This window comes from Staurois parvus, unplaced genomic scaffold, assembly GCF_062004578.1.
Source record: "Staurois parvus isolate SC_StPar_1 unplaced genomic scaffold, SC_StPar_1.0 ptg000449l, whole genome shotgun sequence".
NCBI lineage: Eukaryota > Metazoa > Chordata > Amphibia > Anura > Ranidae > Staurois > Staurois parvus.
In genome coordinates, this window is record NW_028318245.1 from 1,456,369 (window position 1) to 1,477,958 (window position 21,590).

The window sequence follows — 21,590 nt, forward strand, 5'->3', positions numbered from 1 at the left end:
ACGTTTCCAAAACTGTGGTAAAATGCAGGGGATGCTCTATGCGTGACGCACGTTAACGCACGACAAACTTCCCAATGTAGCTCTGGAACTTTTTTTGTCGCGGGGCGTCACGCGTTAGTGGGGCAATGGCATTGGCGGATTTTTGCGGTTCCTCCTCATTTCTTTTATCAGTCATGCTGGAAAATTTGTGAAAAATGGACGATTTTCGCAATCCTTGGTGGCAACAGAACGATCGATGTTTAGTTTTTTGGAGGAAAAATCGGCCGTTAAATGAACCATCTATGGCCTGCATTAGTATAGCTTAGGGTTCATTCACACTTATGGGGGCCCTTATAGACTGGGAGGCGATATGTTTTAACCCTTAAAAGCCCGCAGGGTTAAATATATATATATATGAGCCTCTGAAAAGTGATCTGCGGTGGATCACTTTTCAGAGTGTGGTTGACAAGAGGCTGGGAGGTGATATGTTTTAATCCCTAAAAGCCTGCAGGGTTAAATATATATATATATATATATATATATATATATATATATATATATATATACATCACCCTCTGAAAAGTGATCTGCGGTGGATCACTTTTCAGAGTGTGGTTGACAGGCGATATGTTTTAACCCTTAAAAGCCTGCAGGAATATATATATATATATATATATATATATATACATACATATATATATATATATATATATAAAATTGTTTTATTCTTTTTTATTTTATTTTATTATTCTATTTTTTTTTTTTTTTTTTTTATTTTTGTATTGGTAAATGTCCTCTATGGGAATGCCCACCTACCCATGCCTCTTTTTTAAATAAAGCTTGCAAATGGGCCTTGAAAAAGGCTCGAAAACAGGACTCAGTGGGGTTTCAGCTTGAACCCTAGGCTAGTTCTCTCATCACTATTTATGAATTTAAGTAAAAAGTTTTTTTTTTTTTTTTTGCTTTTATTTTGGTTTCAACTTCAAAAAATGTAATGTACCAAAAAAAAAGCAGCTGCCGTTGTATTTAAAGAAACAGGCTGCGGTTGTAAAGATCTCCATAAGGTGGTGATCCTACTTATTGTGAGTGGAACGCACAGACAGGAAGTGATGTCATCTACGCGCAGGAAGTGATACCCAACAAGGACAGGAAATAAAATAAGGGAAAGGCAGTAAAATCCTGGCCGAGTCTCTGAAGAAGGTAGAGAGGAGACATTGCTGAGACTGGGAGAAGGTAATAAGACAAATATTATTTTTTGGGTCTTTTTTGGGGTCTTTTACATGCTTTTTTATGTGCTCCTTTCTGAACTCTTCCCATACATATGAAAAAAAAGTGCTTTTGCAAGATATGTGGAGAGAAGAGGGCAAATTTTTGAAGATCTTGGACTCGTTGATGCCATTGATGCTGTTGACCTATTTGCCGGTCTTTTCTTTGGGGAGGCAGTCTCGAGTTTTTCATGCTTGGAAAGAAGCTGGTAGATTGAACCTACGGGACGTGTTATATCCTGATGGTTCCCAGTTACTGTTCTCCATACTTCATTAGGGGTCTTGTATTTCAGTTACGTTTTCTACAATAGGCATGAGTTCCTGAACCTACGGGACATGTTACGTCCTGATGGTTCCTAGTTACTATTCTCCATACTTCATTAGGGGTCTCGTATTAAGAGTTACATTTTCTACAACAGGCATCCACTAGACTTCCTGAACCTACGGGACATGTTATGTTCTAATGGTTCCCAGTTAATGTTCTCCATACTTCATTAGGGGCTCGTATTTTAGAGTTACATTTTCTACAATAGGCATGACTTCCTGAACCTACGGGACGTGTTACATCCTGATGGTTCCTAGTTACTATTCTCCATACTTCATTAGGGGCTCGTATTTTAGAGTTACATTTTCTACAATAGGCATGACTTCCTGAACCTACGGGACGTGTTACATCCTGATGGTTCCTAGTTACTATTCTCCATACTTCATTAGGGGTGTCGTATTTCAGAGTTACATTTTCTACAATACGCGCAACTGAGTGAACATCAGTACGAGGAATACGTGAGGCCCATAAAGCGGTTTGAGATGCCTGATTTGACCCTTCTATCCAAAGCTAAAATTAGACATTTTGGTTCAAGTCGCGCGTAAAAAGGTAATCTTCAATTTTCTTTCAGGGCATTGAAAAATGGGGCCTGTAGTATAGGTCCAAGAGAGACGTTTGAGAACTAGAGGAGCTCTGTGGAAACATCTCCATCCCATTATAGTGCAAATAATTGTCAATTTATTATTCATTGACAGGGAGGAATGTCCTGTTTAGATCACATGACCAAATCAATAAGGATGGACCAAGACCGAAGCGAAGTGACTGTGAGGATATTAGACCTCACCCTGGAGATCATCTACCTGCTGACCGGAGAGGTGAGGAGGATTCTGGGAGGTCACATGACATCACTCTCATCTCTGTTAATAAAACACGGACCTGACTGGAGAGGTGAGGAGGATTCTGGGAGGTCACATGACATCACTCATCTCTATTAATAAAACATAGACCTGACCGGAGAGGTGAGGAGGATTCTGGGAGGTCACATGACATCACTCATCTCTATTAATAAAACACAGACCTGACCGGAGAGGTGAGGAAGATTCTGGGTGGTCTTTAGTGAATATTTTCTTCTTTTACTAAGGACTACAAAGTAGTGAAGAACATTTCGGGTGATCCTGTAACACCCAGCAGTTGTCTTCATGGGACATCGCCCATCACAGTGCCTCCGCCTTACTGCCTGACACCAAAGAGGAAAGAGAAGAAGATTCTAGAAGTCACCAAGAAGATGATGGAGCTGCTGACAGGAGAGGTGAGCGGTGCCGGGAATTCTGGGACATTCTCCAGTAACAGACAAGGGATGTGTCTGGATGGTGACTGTATCATTGTGTGTGTCAGGTTCCTATAAGGTGTCAGGGTGTCACTGTCTATTTCTCCATGGAGGAGTGGGAGTATTTAGAAGGACACAAGGACCTCTACAAGGACGTCATGATGGACAATCAGCCGCCCCTCACATCACCGGGTAAGAGGAGACTTTATTGGAAAGGAGAGAGCAGTACGGAGGGTCCACCTAGATCGCCCATCATCTGATAAACACATAGAAACAATGGATTCAGTCAGTGTGTGTGTTTCCTACAGATGGATCCAGTCATGGGAACCCACCAGAGAGATGTCCCCGTCCTCTGTATTCCCGGGATTCCACACAGGAAGGTCACACCATCCCTCACCATCATCAGGTAGATGGATCCAGTCATGGGAACCCACCAGAGAGATGTCCCCGTTCTCTGTATTCCTGGGATTCCACACAAGAAGGTCACACCATCCCTCACCATCATCAGGTAGATGGATCCAGTCATGGGAACCTACCAGAGAGATGTCCCCGTCCTCTGTATTCCCGGGATTCCACACAGGAAGGTCACACCATCCCTCACCCTGATCAGGTAGGTGGAACGGAGTTTATAAATCTAAAAATGGATTCTATCTTCTATTCATCTATGTGATCTCTTGTTCCGTCTTATAAGTTTGTTCTATCATCTTTGGGGTTCAGGATGAAGAACTGAAAGACATCAAAGTTGAAGGTAAAGAGGAAGAAGAAGAGACGTTGGTGACTAGAGATCAGCAGTCTATGGAGAAGGGGGAGATGATTGAACAGAAAGAATCTTCTCTACATATGGACACAAGTAAGTCCTAAACACGAAACGCAGCAACAGTCCACATTTGTATTCCACTTCTGAGTATAAAGTATGTATTTTCATTGTTAGATGGGTTGACACCCCCTACATGTCTACTGAGTTCACCTAAGAAAGAAAAATCCAATGTGGCAGTTGATCCAGAGGAGGGCAGGAAGGCCACATAAAATTTGGCCCACTTTTCTTCAGGTTCAAAGAATCCCAAAAATAATTCAGATAACTCCCCACACCCACATTCTACAATGATTCTTCCTGCAAATATTAGAAGCTCTTCCAGTCAGTCAGAACACGTTCCTTTGGAAGACTAGTCTTCATTTTTTCAAGAGCTGAAAACATTTTCCCTCAAATACTTACTATATATTGTCCTGTTTGAGATAGAGATCTTCACATCCTTCAGTTTGGGAAAGAAATCCCTTCCCTCAATCTCCTTGTGGTGCCCCCCCCCCCCCACCTCACCTCACATGATACCACAGTGCCCAGGGCAGCTGCCCCTCCTGCCCACCTCTTGTCCCGGCCCTGGGTCTAAGGAATACATGCAAATAGGTATAACCAGTACATGACCTCAGTGCCCTTGAATAATGTCAACAAGGTTGTGAAGTCTAATGGGCAGCACAGTGGCTAAATGGTTAGCACTTCTGCCTGGCAGTACTCGGGTCCTTGGTTCGAATCCCAGCCACGGCCTGGAGTTTGCATGTTCTCCCTGTGCCTACGTGGGTTTCCTCCGGGTACTCGATTTCCTCCCACACTCCAAAGACATGCTGGTAGGTTAATTGGACCCTGTCTAAATTGGCCCTAGTATGTGTATGTATGAATGTAAGTTAGGGGCCTTTAGATTGTACACCCCTTGAGGGCCAGGGACTGATGTGAATATACCAATATATATATGCGTAAATTGACAGCGCTATAGAAGTACCTGAAATAAATAATAAATAAATAAATAATGGTGAGATATCAAATAAATGAGTGATTCCTTCCCAAATCTTCTGGTGACAATCAAATAATAAATTGCGCACTCACCAGATGCGCAGATGTCAGCTGAAGCGTCTTATAGGAGCCTCTACAGCCTGGTATGGATTCCTCCCTGGATAGCTCGTGGATGGCAGCAGCTTCCCTCTCCTTCTCAAAGAACTCTGCGGATGGTTGGACTCATCAAGAGTCCAAAAAAGGAGGAGGCCACATAGCGTGATACTGCTTCAAATATTTAATAATCCAGTCACAGGTACAATAAAAGGCAAAAACAAGAGCAAACTTTAGTTGTAGCTGCTATATTATATTCATAAATGGCGGATATTTCTGAAATCAGGTTAAGAACATGCATATCTGATGATGTTTTTTCAGGGATGATCTGAAAGGGTTATTCGTTCATCTACAGAACATAACCTCAGCTGAGATCAGGACTCTGTGGGACATTTATTTTCTAGACAAGTATGTCAGGGAAGGAATGGTTCCACGGTCCCTAAGATGGCAAGTTTCCCCTGAATATGAGGACATAAACAGCACCTCTGAATGGTACCAGTTCTTTAACCACCTCCCGCCCGCCATATAGTACAATGATGGGCGCAAGGTGGTTCTCTTGTTGTGGGAGGATATCATAGGACGTCCTCCTATTCACACCGCGCATGCGTGGCTCCGGGGGTGCGCAGTGCGGCGATCGGCGGTTCGCTGTGTCCCTCGGACACAGCGGATCACCGATCACGGAAAGAGCCGAAGATGTCGGCTCGGTTATGTGATCAGCTGTGTCCAATCACAGCTGATCACATGTAAACCGGGAAATGCCGGTTATTGGCATTTCTCTCCTCTCGAGCTGTCATGCTGACAGAGGAGAGCCGGTAATCTGCTTTCCGCGGAGGGGACATGTACACTGATCATCAGGGCACTGATGATCAGTGTAGCCCCAGCAGTGCCACCTGTCAGTGTCCACCAGTGCCTTGTGTACTCATCAGCGCCTCGTGTCAGTGCCACATCAATGCCATATATCAGTGCTACCAGTGCACATCAATGCCACATATCAGTGCCCAGCTGATCTGCCTTTCAGTGCCACCCATCAATGCCAATCAGTTCCACCTATCAGTGCTGCCAATCAGTGCCACCTGTCAGTGCTGCCTATCAGTGCCAGTCAGTGCCACCTATCAGTGCTGCCTTTCAGTGCCCATCAGTGATGCCTGTCAATGCCCATCAGTGCCACCTACCAGTGCCTCCTCATCAGTGCCCATCAGTGCCACCTATCAGTGTCCATCAGTGCAGCCTATCAGTGCCCATCACTGCAGCCTCATTAGCGCACAGCAGTGAAGGAGAAAAATCACTTATTTACAAAATTTTATAAGAAAAACTAAGGAAAAACTTTTTTTTTCTAAATATTTTTGGTTTGTTTAAGAAAAAATAAAAAACCCCAAGTTGATTAAATACCACCAAAATAAAGCTCTGTCTGTCACAAAAGAATGATAAAAATTTCATATGGGTATAGTGTTGCATGACCGCACAATTGTCATTCAAAGTGTGACAGCGCTGAGAGCTGGAAATTGGCCTGGGCAGGAAGGGGGTAGAAGTTCCCGGTAGGCAGGAAGGGGGTAGAAGTGCCCAGTAGGCAGGAAGGGGGTAGAAGTGCCCTGTAGGCAGGAAGGGGGTAGAAGTGTCCGGTAGGCAGGAAGGGGGTAGAAGTGCCCTGTAGGCAGGAAGGGGGTAGAAGTGTCCGGTAGGCAGGAAGGAGGTAGAAGTGCCCGGTAGGCAGGAAGGGGGTAGAAGTGTCCAGTAGGCAGGAAGGGGATAGAAGTGTCCGGTAGGCAGGAAGGAGGTAGAAGTGCCCGGTAGGCAGGAAGGGGGTAGAAGTGTCCGGTAGGCAGGAAGGGGGTAGAAGTGCCCGGTAGGCAGGAAGGGGGTAGAAGTGCCCAATAGGCAGGAAGGGGGTAGAAGTGCCCGGTAGGCAGGAAGGGGGTAGGAGTGTCCGGTAGGCAGGAAGGGGGTAGGAGTGTCCGGTAGGCTGCAAGGGGGTAGAAGTGCCCGTTAGGCAGGAAGGGGGTAGAAGTGCCCGGTAGGCAGGAAGGGGGTAGAAGTGCCCAGTAGGCAGGAAGGGGGTAGGAGTGTCCGGTGGCCAGGAAGGGGGTAGAAGTGCCCTGTAGGCAGGAAGGAGGTAGAAGTGTCCGGTAGGCAGGAAGGAGGTAGAAGTGCCCGGTAGGCAGGAAGGGGGTAGGAGTGCCCTGTAGGCAGGAAGGGGGTTGGAGTGCCCGGTAGGCAGGAAGGGGGTAGGAGTGCCCGGTAGGCAGGAAGGGGGTAGGAGTGTCCGGTAGGCAGGAAGGGGGTAGGAGTGCCCTGTAGGCAGGAAGGGGGTAGAAGTGCCCAGTAGGCAGGAAGGAGGTAGAAGTGCCCGGTAGGCTAACGGTTAAAATTCCTAATACAAAAGAAAAAGAAAAAGTTGGCACATTTTGACATTGAAATCAATAAAGTGAGGGAGAAGCTCATCCCTTACAAAGAGAAGGAAGAGTACAAACTAGAATCCAACAAATTGAAAAAATACATGGAGAATTTAGAAAAAACTAAAAAAACAAGAAAAGAAAGAAATATTCCCGCAATAGCAGGGGCTACCAAGAGGATAATGTTTTTAAATGGCAAAAAATAAAAGAAGAAACTCAGAACTCACCCATACCGCGCACCATAGCCACCCCTTCGTGGCACTCCAGACCGCAAAGGTTCCCCAAAAAACCTAATGGCTCTCCATATCTCCAATCTCCTAGATTGTAAGCTCGAAAGAGCAGGGCCCTCGATCCCCTCATGTTTTGCATTGTATTGGTATTGTTCTGTCACATGTTCTGTCTCCCTTTGTAATGTACAGCGCTGAGCGAACTATTGGCGCTTTATAAATACTGTATAATAATAATAATAATATAGGCATCTGAGGACACAGAGCCAATACGGATCGCCAATCAGAACAAGGAATGAGAACGAGTATAATATACCAGTAAATAATCGGTATGGCCCACTACATGATTTGGATGATAGACATGTAGGTACACAAAATTTAGATTGGCATCCAAATCAATTAAACAGACATAACCAACATCAAAGTTATGGGAGACAACGACCTATGGGTCACCAACGTAACAACAACTTAAAGCCTATACCACAATATGCTTCCCCTAGAAATAATGGTAATGGGTGGCATGTACAAAACTGGAGAGAACAAGAACATAGGTCTCCTAATCAACATTTCAGAACCACTAAAGCAGGCCATAGATGGTTCAAAAACCGGCCGCTTTTTATTTAAAAAAACGAAAAATCGGTCGTTCAATCTGCCGACGTTACCACCATTGGTAAAAAAAATCAGCTGATTTTCGTCCCGTCTACGGCCGGCAAATATAATAGTGGAGTGTACCTGCAGAGAGCTCCGCTATTATATTTGACATGTAAAAGTATAGCAAAGTTGCAACATTGTATCTATTTGTATCTATTTTGGATACAGATGTTTCTATTCGGATACAAATAGATACAATGTTGCAACTTTGCTATACTTTTAAATGTCAAATATAATAGCGGAGCTCTCTGCAGGGACACTCCGCTATTCTAGTTGACATTTAAAAGTATTGCGGTTGCAACATTGTATCTATTTGTATGGATATAAATAGATACAGATGTTCTTCTGTTTCTTCTTTTTCTTCTTCTTGCAGGTCACGGCTCATGCGCATTTTTTTTAATCGGTAAAAAGATCAGCCGATTTGCCCATCATTGCCGTGAAAATCGTCCATTCGACAAAATCGGCCGTTTTGTTTTCCAACATACCGTATATACTCGAGTATAAGCCAAGTTTTTCAGCACATTTTTTGTGCTGAAAAACGGCCCCCTCGGCTTATACTTGAGTCAACGTCTGCAGATGTCTAGCAGGGGGTGCTGCTTCTAAAGCCAGTGCTTCTCAAATAGTGGGGCGCGCCCCCTCCGTCAAGGGGGGCGCGTACAGGGGTGGGCAGAGGGCTGCTGTCTCTTACCTGGCTCCCACGATGATCCATCCAGGAAGCGCTGCTCCTTCCGTCACTCCGGCCACTCCCTCACTCCTGCCGCTCGGCTCCGCCTCCTCACCGGTGATTTGCCGCCAGAACTGTAGCTCAGGAAAGGTACACAGGCGGCCAATCACGGGCGAGGAGGCGGAGCCGAGCGGACCCGCGAAAATCGAGTGAGGGAAAAGCCGGTAAGTGTGCAGTGCAGAGGTGCTGCTGCAACCACATATGCTGGCTGCAGCAGCACCATACTGCAACAGGGGTCAGCAAGTGTCATTGGTGTCAGTGGGAGGAATAGTACCGCATCATTGGTGTCACTGATACTAATGATGGGGCATTATTCCTCCCACTGACACCAACAATGGGGCACTATTCCTCCCACTGACACCAATGATGGGGCACTATTCCTCCCACTGATACTAATGATGGGGCATTATTCCTCCCACTGACACCAACGATGGGGCACTATTCCTCCCAGTGATACCAATGATGGGGCACTATTCCTCCCACTGACACCAATGATGGGGCACTATTCCTCCCACTGATACTAATGATAGGGCATTATTCCTCCCACTGACACCAACGATGGGGCACTATTCCTCCCAGTGATACCAATGATGGGGCACTATTCCTCCCACTGACACCAATGATGGGGCACTATTCCTCCCACTGATACCCTCGGCTTATACTCGAGTCAATAGTTTTTCCCAGTTTTTTGTGGTAAAATTAGGTACCTCGGCTTATACTCGAGTATATACGGTAACCGATTAAAAAATGTGTCAAAATCAAGAAAAACGGCCGACAAATTCACCCACTACCGATCCGAAAATCGTCCGATTATTCTTTCGGACTAATTTTTGGCCGATTTTCGATCCATCTATGGCCTGCTTAACAATGGCCCTCCTATTTATGACTCTGATCACTATCAGGACACACACCACAATGGAAATAACACAGCAGCCCATTTTTTGGGAGGTGGCCGAGCGCGAAAGAGAAGCGCTCAAGGAGAGGAAAGAGGGGAGGCAAGAGGGTTAATAAACCCAAAAAAGAGACGGCTATAAAGGGTAAAGGGATTTATAATCTTAGCAATGCTGAATTGTCACCTGGTGAACTTAAATTATTAGATAAGGGGTTCAAATTTGCCCCAAAAACTTCTCTGAACAAATTTCAAACCTCTATAGACGTGCATAGATTTGTCAGACAAATCTCTCTCAAAAAAAAGAAGAAAATGTATAGATTAATCCATGAAAATGTAAATATGCGAGAAGTAGAAATGAAGTATAAATGTTTGGTAAGATGGTATATTACACCAAGTCTGGCACATTGGTGAATTCTCTCCACTTAACCTATGTGTTGGCGGAGATGTGGAGGTAGAGGCACTATGTATCACATATGGTGGGAGTGTTTAAAAATACAGGATATATTGGGAGAAAATAGTGCACCTGATTCAGAAAATGACTGAAGTTGATATTAGATTAGATGCAGAGACTTGCCTTTTTTACAGTACAGAGTTATCAGTTAACCCCTCGCCCTCCTGAGGATTTACCCCCCTTAATGACCAGGCCTCTTTTTGCTACTCGGCGCTGCACTAATTCAACTGATAATTGCGCGGTCATGCAACGCTGCACCCAAACGAAATTTACGTCCTTTTTTTCACACAAATAGAGCTTTCTTTCTGTGGTATTTGATCACCTGTGCGCTTTTTATTTTTTACGCTATAAACAAAAAAAGACCAAAAAGTTTGAAGAAAAACAATATTTTTTACTTTCAGCTATAAAAATATATAGTAAACTCAAAGTTAGTTATAAATTTAGGCCAAAATGTATTCTGCTACATGTTTTTGGTAAAAAAATCCCACTAAGTGTATATTGATCGCTTTGTGTGAAAGTTATAGCGTCTACAAACTATGGTATAGATACTGCAATTTACGCCATTTTTTTGCTATACAGTGCTGCGCTAGTTTAACAGACAATTGCGCGGTCATGCAATACGGTACATAAATGAAATTTATGTCCTTTTTTCACACAAATAGAGCTTTCTGTCAGTGGTATTTGATCGCCTGTGCGATTTTTATTTTTTGCGCTATAAAAAAAAAGGCTGACAATTTTGAGAAAAAAAAACAATATTTTGGACTTTTTGCTATAAAACATGTCCAGTAAAAAAAATTTAAAAATCAAATTTCGTCATACATTTCAGCCAAAATGCATTCTGCGACATGTCTTTGCTAAAAAAAACCCCAATACTTGTAAATTAATATGTTTACGTGAAAGTTATAGCGTTTACAAATGGCGGGAAAGATACTCGGATTTTTAATTTTTTTTTATACTAATAATGGTGGCGATCAGCGACTTATAGCGGCAATCAGCGACGTATGGCGGGACTGTGGCGGACATTCTGACATTGGGGGGTACTGACTTGGGGTCACTGACATCCACAGTGATCAGTGCAAAAAAAACAAAACACTGACACTGTACTAATGGCACTGGGGAGGAAGGGGTTAACTTTATTTACTGAAAGGGTTAACTGTGTGAGGGGAGTGTTTTACTAGGGGGCGGGGGTGTGTACTGCGGGGGGGGGCATATGGCACACACTGATCTGGAGAGAGAAACTCTTCTCTCCGGCTCAGCACGTCAGGAGCTGTCAGGGAACTGACAGAAAGCACAGCTACTGCAGCCCTGCTCTCTGTCAGTGATTGCCGCTAATCGCCGGGACACAGCCGGTAACAACTGGCTGTGACCCGGCGACTGACATCCGCGGCCGAGATCGGCGGGACAGGTAGGGCAGTGGCGCACCTTGTGCGCGCCCCCTACCTGTTTCGCAAACACACGTTTTAAAACGTGGTTTTGCCCAGCCATGCCACCCTGCCGCCGTATTTCTACAGTGGCTGGGCGGCATGTGGTTAACAAATATAAAAAATCTGGTATATGGTATTATTTGAATGCAGCAAAGGGTTTGATACCCAAGTTTTGGCAGAGATGGGAGGATTGGGTTGATCGGGTGGACCAAATATGTAAGACAAGGGCGCACTCTCATCGTGCATTACCGTGGCACACCACGTATTTATTAAGATAACAGATATATACTCACAAACCCAAAAGTGAATAAAAACAGAACAGGTAGTCCACGACAACAGACCAATGCAATACTGCACCCTGCATAGGGATAAGCTGACGCGTTTAGGGAGACAAACCCCCTTCTTCAGAGCTAAAGTGTGTACCTGCTGATCCGACATATATATACCAAAGTGTGCTAAAAAGGTCAGAAAAAAACACCCCCACACACATAACAGCCCAATCACCACGCCAGACGCCACGCGGGTTGCTACATGGGGCACATTATTTTATACATTCATAATTCATATATATAAACGTTTCTAATTCATCACCTTACATCATCTTGTGCAGTTGATTGCTATTTGTGAAAACATGCCCCATTTTAAGAATTACAAGAGTTATTGATATATACATGTCCTGGTGCTGTAAGTGAGTATTCCTCATTCATTTATTGATGTGTTGTGTTTTTTTTTTTTTTTTCTTCTGGAGGTGGATTTGATTGACCCGTTGTGATTGGGCTGTTATGTGTGTGTGCGTGGGGGGGGGGGTTCTGACCTCTTTAGCACACTTTGGTATATATATGTCGGATCAGCAGGTACACACTTTATCTCTGAAGAAGGGGGTTCGTCTCCCGAAACGCGTCAGCTTATCCCTATGCAGGGTGCAGTATTGCATTGGTCTGTTGTCGTGGACTACCTGTTCTGTTTTTATTCTCTTTTGGGTTCGTGAGTATATATCTATTTGTTATCTTAATAAATACGTGGTGTACCACAGGAATGCACGATGGGAGTGCGCTCTTGTCTGCTTTTGTCCACCAGTACCCAGATTTCCCGATCTTAGAAGGGCTGCACCTCACCATTTGGCATTCAGAATACCGTTTAGTCTGCATAAAGATTTGAGCGCTGGTTTCGTTTGCTTTTGGATTGGACCAAATATGTAAGATGGAGAAGCTTTACCATATGAATGAAGATAAGATGGAGAGATATTATGTACGGTGGGACAGATGGGAAGAATTTAAAAAGTTAAAGTTAAATGAGGAGTGTATGGTGGTATAATGTAAAATAATAGGAGTAGGCCTCCCTCTTCTCTCTTTGGAGGATGTGAGGTCCCAGGAAAATTAGGAAAATGCGGAGGGGGGGGGGGGGGGGGAGGTGATAGATAGGAGGTATGGGGGGGGTGTTTAGGGGGGTAGGGAAAATAAGTGGAATAATATCTGTTTTTTAAAAGTGTTAATGTTTCTTTAAAAGAACTGCTGCCCCTCTCTGCCAATCCCTCCACTGGCTTCCACTAACCTAATGTATAAAATTCAAAATACTAACCACAACATACAAAGCCATATGCCCCTCTGCACCCAGGTTGCCGGTATTGTACGTATTACCCAAGATACATAAATTTCCACTAACCCCCCCAGGCCGACCTATTATTAGTGGAATTGGGTCTCTTTGTTCTCGAGCTGGAGAATATAATACTCCAGCATATTTGAGGGATACCAAGCATGTCCTCCAAGATATAAAGAATCTAGATATCGAAACCTCAACCTTTTTAGTTACAGCCGACGTGGCATCGTTATACACAAACATTAGCCACTCTGATGGACTGGAAGCTGTGCAATTTTATTTACATGGTTTTAACCACTTCCAGTCCAGACGCTTTCACCCCCTTCCAGTCCAGACGCTTTCACCCCCTTCCAGTCCAGACGCTTTCACCCCCTTCCAGTCCAGACGCTTTCACCCCCTTCCAGTCCGGACGCCTTCACCCCCTTCCAGTCCGGACGCTTTCCCCCCTTCCAGTCCAGACGCTTTCACCCCCTTCCAGTCCAGACGCTTTCACCCCCTTCCAGTCCAGACGCTTTCCCCCCCTTCCAGTCTGGACACTTTCCCCCCTTCCAGTCCGGACACTTTCCCCCCCTTCCAGTCCGGACGCTTTCACCCCCTTCCAGTCCGGACGCTTTCACCCCCTTCCAGTCCGGACGCTTTCACCCCCTTCCAGTCCGGACACTTTCACCCCCTTCCAGTCCGGACACTTTCACCCCCTTCCATTCCGGACACTTTCACCCCCTTCCAGTCCGGACACTTCCCCCTCCCCTTCCAGTCCAGGGCAATTTTCAGCTTTCATCGCTATCACACTTTGAATGACAATTGCGCGGTCATGCAACACTGTACTCATGAATTTTTTACCATTTTTTGAGACAGATAAAGCTTTGTTTTGGTGGTCTTTATTCACTGCTGGGATTTTTGTTTTTTTTGCTATGTAAATGAAAAAGTCCAAAAATTTTGAAAAGTGTTTTTCTTATAAAATTTTGCAAATAAATAAAATTTCATCAAATCTTGGCCAAAATGTATTCAGTTTAATTTTTTTTCTTTACTAAAAAGATGTTTATAACCAAAAATTATCATTTTTAAGCATTTTTTTTACATTTTTATTTTATTTTTTTATATTATTTGTTTGTTTTTTTACATACTGTCACCCTAGCAGTACAGTGTCACCATGGTGACACTGTACTACTTGTGGGGGGTGATGAAGATTTTTTTTTTTTTTTTTTACACTGATTGCTTTTATACCCATATAGGATGTAAAATCAATAATTTCTCTTTCTCTCTATCTGCATTCTTGCAGCCATTGAGAACTACTGTGTGAGCTGTGATTGGTCACAGCTTGTCACATGGTACAAGGCTGTTGTGAATAGCCTTGTACCATGTGATCTCTGTGATCATTCACAGATTTCACACGTAGTAAGCAATGATGTCACAAGTGACATCTTGCTTATTACTTTGCATGTGATGACTGATTAGCCAATCAGTGATCACATGATCAGGACCTCGTACAGAGGTCCCGTCCGACAATCGGTGTTTCACTGTGTCCGGAGGACACAGCAGGCACCGGATTGCGGTGCTGGGCGGTGCTGAAACAGGGTGCAGGGAGGCCGTTTATAAACGTCCACCCGACCCTGCAGTGCCACCGCCTGGCCGTTTATATACAACGGCCAGACGGGAGGTGGTTAAGAATATGACATTTTTACAGAAGGATTTTATACTTAAACTTCTGGAGTTTGCAATGACAAGGAACTATTTTTGGTTTAACGGTAATTATTATTTACAAACAAAGGGTGTTGCAATGGGAGCAAAATTCGCTCTCAGCCTAGCCAATCTGTTTATGGCCAGATGGGAAGAGGATGTCATATACAGTCAGGTCCATAAATATTGGGACAGCGACACAATTCTAACATTTTTGGCTCTATACACCACCACAATGGATTTGAAATGAAAGGAACAAGATGTGCTTTAACTGCAGACTGTCAGCTTTAATTTGAGGGTATTACAGGCTGTAATTGACTGCAAAGGATTTGCAACCAAGTATTAAAAAGTCAAAGTTTGATTTATGATTATTATTCTGTCCCATTACTTTTGGTCCCTTAACAAGTGGGAGGCACATATGCAAACTGTTGGAATTCCTACACCGTTCACCTGATTTGGATGTAAATACCCTCAAATTAAAGCTGACAGTCTGCAGTTAAAGCACATCTTGTTCATTTCCTTTCAAATCCAGTGTGGTGGTGTATATGTTAGAATTGTGTCAATGTCCCAATATTTATGGACCTGACTGTATGCCCGTGAATGGCCAGAACTTTTCTTTTACAGACGTTATATTGACGACATCCTCCTAATTTGGAAAGGTGAAGAACAGGCACTAAAAAATTTCTTCAATACGCTTAACAATAATACTTTGAATATTAAACTTACCTTTGACTATAGCACTACAAGTATACACTTTTTAGATCTGACATTGTTAAATCATGGAGGAAAAATCATAACAGAATCCTATTTTAGGCAACATCATGTTTCTGTTATAGGATTATTGGAGTTGCTTTATGTGCACTCCGTTTTCTTTCTTCTTGACATGGTGATCATTGTATGCATTCTGAACCCACCATAACAATGGTGTGGAGATGCACAATGGTGTGGACTTCCTTACCAGATCCTATCCAGCTAAGCGCTGAAAACCCACAACAAAATGGCGCTTAGATACCGCGCATGCGCCGGGACATTTGTAAATATGAAACTGCATGTATCGCGCATGCGCAGAATAGCCGCGGAAATGGCGGGCGCGATCATTCGCACGCCATTTTTCAATATTTATTGAACCAGATGGACGTCAGGCGTTGATAGCATACCCCCTATGAGTATGTGCTAGAGCACGAAACGCGTCAGAGAGGAGCTACAATGCTGTGATGTCACGTTGCCGAGGCCCTGTGTTGGTCCGGCGGCCATCTTGCCTATACACATGGTCAGTGGTTTTTGCTCTTGTTTTTGCCTTTTATTGTACCTGTGACTGGATTAATAAATATTTGAAGCAGTACCACGCTATGTGGCCTCCTTCTTTTTTCGACTCTTGATGAGTCCAACCATCCGCAGAGTTCTTTGAGAAGGAGAGGGAAGCTGCTGCCATCCACGAGCTGTCCAGGGAGGAATCCATAGCAGGCTATAGAGGCTCCTATAAGACGCTTCAGCTGACCTTCTGAGATATCATATTCTCAAATCCACAATGTAATTTCGCATCTGGTGAGTGCGCAATTTATTTGATTGTCACCAGAAGATTTGGGAAGGAATCACTCCTTTATTTGATATCTCACCATTAGACTTCACATCTGACCGTTTATGTTGACTGTTTGCACCTTATGCATGATTTTTCACTATGATGAGTGATTGGTCATTTGACACACTCTTATTTTAATTTACATTATTGGACTGATATTTATTAAATAAAATGAAAGGTGCAGTGCTAATATGTTCAAATTCTGAAGTATTAGAGTAATCTAATGAGAATACCACACATAACAGTTCATAATAAATGCAACAATAAAAATTAAACAATAAAAGTCCAAACAAACAGTCAGAAGTGAAGTCTGGTGAAGAGGTATCTATTGCAAGGGTGATATGTTTCCCAAAATCTTCTGGTGATAGTAAATAATAAATTGCGCACTCACCAGATGCGCAAAGTTATAGTGCATTTTGAGAAGATAATCTCTCAGAGGATCAACTGGAGTGTCAGTAATCGGGCCTCTGCCGTCCGATGTGGATTCTTCCCTGGATGGCTCCTGGGTAACAGCAGCTACACTCTCCAATCATTAGATGTGGTGGTTGCATTAGCTTTCTTTTTTAGGCTTTTTTCCTCTGTTTTCACTCTAGGATCTGGTCAATAACACTCCTCCTCTATTAGAGCGCCCCCACTGTCCTTTTTTCACACAAATAGAGCTTTCTTTCGGTGGTATTTGATCACCTGTGCGCTTTTTATTTTTCGCGCTCTAGTTGCACTCTTTTTATGGCTGTGGCCTGTGTCTGGTTTTATTGTTATTATGAACTCTTATGTGTGTGTAGCAGGAGAGATTAGTCCTGTCTCATGGCTGTGATCTGCTGACTGGCCTCTCCTGTGTAACCTGACACTTGCCCTGACACAGACAAAGCAGTGAGGGATTTCAGCCCCTTCTCCTCTCAGACTGTAAGAGAGTGAGAGAGCCAATTATAAGAGCCATTAAAGGAGCCAATGACAAGGACTCTGTCAAACAGGAAGTGCAGGTGCAAAGCATTGTGGACGATGGAGTCTTGAACAGAAACGGCCTTATAGGCTAATATGGAGATAGAATTAAAAAAGAACTACAACAGCCATCATGCTTGGGGAGAGCAGAGTGAAGGGATCCATCTTGGGGGTTTCTCCTGAGGAGGGGGAGATTGCATGTGGCAGGAGAGAGATTGGACCTGGCAAAGAAGTGCTGATGGGCAGTGCACTGCATGCTTGGTGATCTGGATCAGACAAAGGAACATCCAAACTGAGAGAAGTGGCCTACAGTACAGTCCCTACACTTACAGTGTGAAGTGCTCATGGTGAGGTGACCAGAGGAGCCTGTCATTTCCAGGACGATCGTTTGGGCCTTAGTCACAGGATCTGGTGAGAGGGATTTCTCCCACTGTCAGATGACAGGAACACTGCACACATTGTGCCACAGGATTACAATTATACTTTAAGTGTTTAAGGAGTTTAAGTGCACCAACGAAAGTGTCTAGCTGAAGATCCCAAGATTCATCCTGTTACCAAGAGACTGAAGTCACTGGTGCCATACGGGCACGCGCATGCGTAGTCAGGCCTCTATATTGCATGGTGTGTGAGGGAATAGCTTTACCTTGGAAAGTAGCTATTAAGCATCATTTGGGTACAGTGTTTTCCTATTGGGCTTGTGGTGTCGGGGGTTAGAAGGGAGAAGTCTGACACAACAGAGAGTCATTCTTCTGCTCTCCTCCTGTTGGGACATCATAGAGCCAAATTTATTTAGAGGAGTTAAATCCACTTTAAGGTTGCCATTTAAGTGTTTCCTCTGCTCTTGGGGTTATTCATGGTTGGAATCCCCTGAAAGCAGCCTGAGTGTAAAAGTGAGTTATATTGCTTTCAGTCACAGTATTTGCTGTTCTCTTGATTCTCCTAACATATACCTGTTGTTAATGTTTATTACTTCCCATAGAGGTCTACAGTAAAGCTGATCTCTGTGTTTTATTATAACGTGTGCTTTTCATTGATCCTTGCACTTACACTATTGCCAGGTGTGCCAGTTGGGGCTGAGACAGTTCTTGGGGTTGAGAGGCAGAGTGGCGGAGTGAACAAACTTAAGCAGCCCCTACGGGGGTATCGCTACATGTGGGGGCTCGTCCGGGATAATTTCCAATACTCTGCAATCAACTCCTAAAGATAGCGCCATGCTGGACCCAGAAGTCAGAACCTCAAAGCCAGGGACATCCTCAGAAGAATCCCCTTCTCTGCTAGTGGCTGAGTTTGGCAAACTAGTTACAAGGCTTCTCAAAAACTCAGTAGGGTCCACCAATTATGAGTATCGCAAACTGCAGTTCTTCTCGGGGAAAGTTCCCACACCTTCAGGAGAAGATGACTTTTATACTTGGATGGATCAAGCCATCCAAGCGGTGGAAGAGTGGGATGTGATTGACACGGTAAAGAGACAGAGGGTGGTAGAGAGCCTGCGGGCACCAGCTTCTGATGTAGTTCGAAACCTGAAACGGGATAAACCCACCTGCTCAGTTTCTGAGTGTCTAGAAGCACTCTGTGAAGTTTATGGGAGAGTTGAAGATTGCCCAGAATTAATCTATCTCTTTCATCACACTTATCAAATGGAGGGTGAGAAATTAATAAACTATGTCACACGGCTGGATAAAACCCTTCAACAAGTTTTAATGAAAGGTGGGATGAAAGCTGAAGAGGCCAGTAAATCCTTAATGCTACAGGTGCAAAGTGGAGCCCAGCCACTGGATCCCATTGTGCTACGACTTCGATCCTGGAGTCCAACTGACCTCCTCACTTACTCCAAATTCATAAAGGCTATTAGAGAGGAAGAAGCTCTCATTGCAGCCAAGGCACAGATACCTGAGTCTGCCAAGGGTCTTAAACATGGCGCTACGGCTTACATCATACAGTCTGGGTCTGCATCAGAGACCAGCTCAGATGGAGGGCCCGTCAGCCCTATTGACACTTTGACACAAGCTATAGTTCAGTTGGCACAGGCGCAAACTACTCTACAGCAAACATTCTGTGGAATTCAGAAAACAGTAGGACAAGTGATGGAAGCCCATGCCGATATGCAACAATCACTTGAGGAAGTGAAGCAGACGGTGTCCACTCTGATCAAGGGAGGAAGGGGTGTTGTCTCCTCTAACGATAAGAAGTGTTATCGCTGTGGAGAGGTAGGCCATTTAATCGCTAATTGCTCAAATGAAGAGAACCTAACAGACCTTACAGCAGAGTTGGTGAGAGCATTAAAGAAGCTGTCTCTTGGAAAGTCGCAGAAAAACCTTCAGAAGGCCCCGGTGAAGGAGCAAACTGGGTGCCCATCTGAAGTAGAGAGCTTCATAAAAAAAGACAAGAGGAGACAGCAGCGGAAGTCCAACCCTTTGCAGAAGGCTCCTGTTGTTGCCTCTGAGCGACCCAGTGCCCCATTTACTTTGGCACATACGGCCCAGCAGCAGAGGATCAATGCACACCAGATGTCCAGCACTCAAAGGAGACTCAAACCAGATCAGAATTTTTACAAGAAAGTAGTGCGGATTCAGGCCACCAAACAGACTCAGATCCCAACCACCCCCAAGCTTCCAGACAGGCTGGTGGGACCTGCTCCTGTTGTTTCCATCCAAGTAGAGGGAATCTACACTAAGGCCCTTTTGGATACTGGAGCTCAAGTGACCCTTCTCTATCGAGACTTCTATGACAAGCACCTCAAGCACCTGCCCTTGCAGAAGTTGGAAGAGCTGGAGATATGGGGCATTGGCACTCAAAACTTCCCCTATGACGGTTATTTACCAGTCAGGCTGACTGGCTGACTTTTGATCCCTCGGTGGCTGGGAAAACTGAGACTTTTGACACGTTAGCAGTGGTCTGTCCTCGCCCAGTAGGGGTCAGTACGGGTTCCCTTATCATAGGAACCAATACTGATCTGGTCAGAAGACTGTTGACGCCTGTTGTTCTGGAGTCAGACACTTCAACTACAAGTGTGCACCCCTTGTTGAGACAGGCCTATCAGCGCCTGGTGCAAGAACAGAAAGCTCCAGCTAAAGGAGTGGGGAAGATCTGGCGTTTGGACCGAAGGGAGAAGGTGTTACAGCCTGGTGAAGTGGCCTGTTTACAAGCGTCCGTCAAGTTGAACTGGAAGCAACCAGGCCCTTTCATTGTCGTTGAGGCAGATGGCCAGAGGAAAGGTTCGGGAGTAGAGATAATTCCTGAAGTTGTTTCAACTAAAGCGTTACAAAGAAGTCATGGAAAAATCTCAGTTAGTGTCTGCAACATAACGGCCTTACCTGTGAAGATGCCAGCACGGATGTTGTTGGGACAAGTTAACCCAGCCACCCCAGTCTCACTATCTGATTTGGTGGGGGAAGAGAAAGATGGGATAGATGCCAAAGAATTTTATCTGGAAAATACTCCCCTTCCACCTGAATGGAAGGAAAGGGCCAAGGCTCAGCTTCAGGGATGGAAGGTTGCATTCTCCAAGAGTGAATTCGATGTGGGATCTGCAAAAAGTGCCAAACACCGAATCCGTCTTAAAGAGGATAAGCCGTTCAGGGAGAGAGTTCAACGGATTCCTTTAGGGGACTTGGAAGACCTGCGTGAGCAACTGGCAGAGTTGAAAGGGGCAGGTATTATCCGAGAGTCCCGGAGTCCATATGCTTCTCCAATAGTGGTGGTACGGAAGAAGAATGGTGCATTGAGGCTCTGTATTGATTATCGGATGCTGAACAGGAGGATCATTCCTGACCAATACACCACCCCAAGAATAGAAGACGCTTTGCAGAGTCTATCAGGGGCCAAGTGGTTTAGCGTGTTGGATTTGAAGAGCGGATACTATCAAATTCCCATGCACCCTGAAGACCGAGAGAAGACCGCTTTCATTACCCCGGTGGGGTTCTTTGAATTCAACCGCATGCCACAAGGCCTGTCCGGTGCCCCAGCCACTTTCCAGAGGTTAATGGAGAAGACGGTGGGAGACATGAACCTGATAGAGGTATTGGTGTACCTAGATGATATCATTGTGTTTGGCAAGACTCTGGAGGAGCACGAAAAGCGTCTAGAGAAGGTACTGAAGAGACTCCATGATGAGGGGTTGAAGTTATCCCTGGAGAAGTGCCAGTTCTATCAACCCTCGGTTAACTACCTTGGCCACATTGTGTCTGCTGATGGAGTGGCCACCGACCCCCAGAAGCTAGAGGCTGTCACTTCCTGGCCAAGGCCTACTAATGTGACCGAACTTAGGTCATTCCTGGGATTCTGTTCCTACTACAGAAGATTTGTTGAGGGATTCGCTAAAACAGCTC

At 44.6% G+C, this 21,590-nt stretch overlaps 1 protein-coding gene across 1 annotated transcript in view; it reads left to right on the forward strand.

Annotated features, from left to right (window-relative positions):
- The first annotated feature begins 987 nt into the window (after nucleotides 1–987).
- Nucleotides 988–21,590, forward strand: part of LOC149453255 (uncharacterized) — a 29,005-nt gene continuing 8,402 nt past the window's right edge. Inside the window, exons 1-6 of the mRNA XM_089688615.1 lie at nucleotides 988–1,212; nucleotides 2,265–2,384; nucleotides 2,651–2,818; nucleotides 2,905–3,024; nucleotides 3,111–3,446; nucleotides 3,554–3,686. Coding sequence (XP_089544741.1) covers nucleotides 2,271–2,384; nucleotides 2,651–2,818; nucleotides 2,905–3,024; nucleotides 3,111–3,446; nucleotides 3,554–3,686 — 871 coding nt within the window. The 5' untranslated portion in view covers nucleotides 988–1,212; nucleotides 2,265–2,270. The remainder of the gene's footprint in view (nucleotides 1,213–2,264; nucleotides 2,385–2,650; nucleotides 2,819–2,904; nucleotides 3,025–3,110; nucleotides 3,447–3,553; nucleotides 3,687–21,590) is intronic.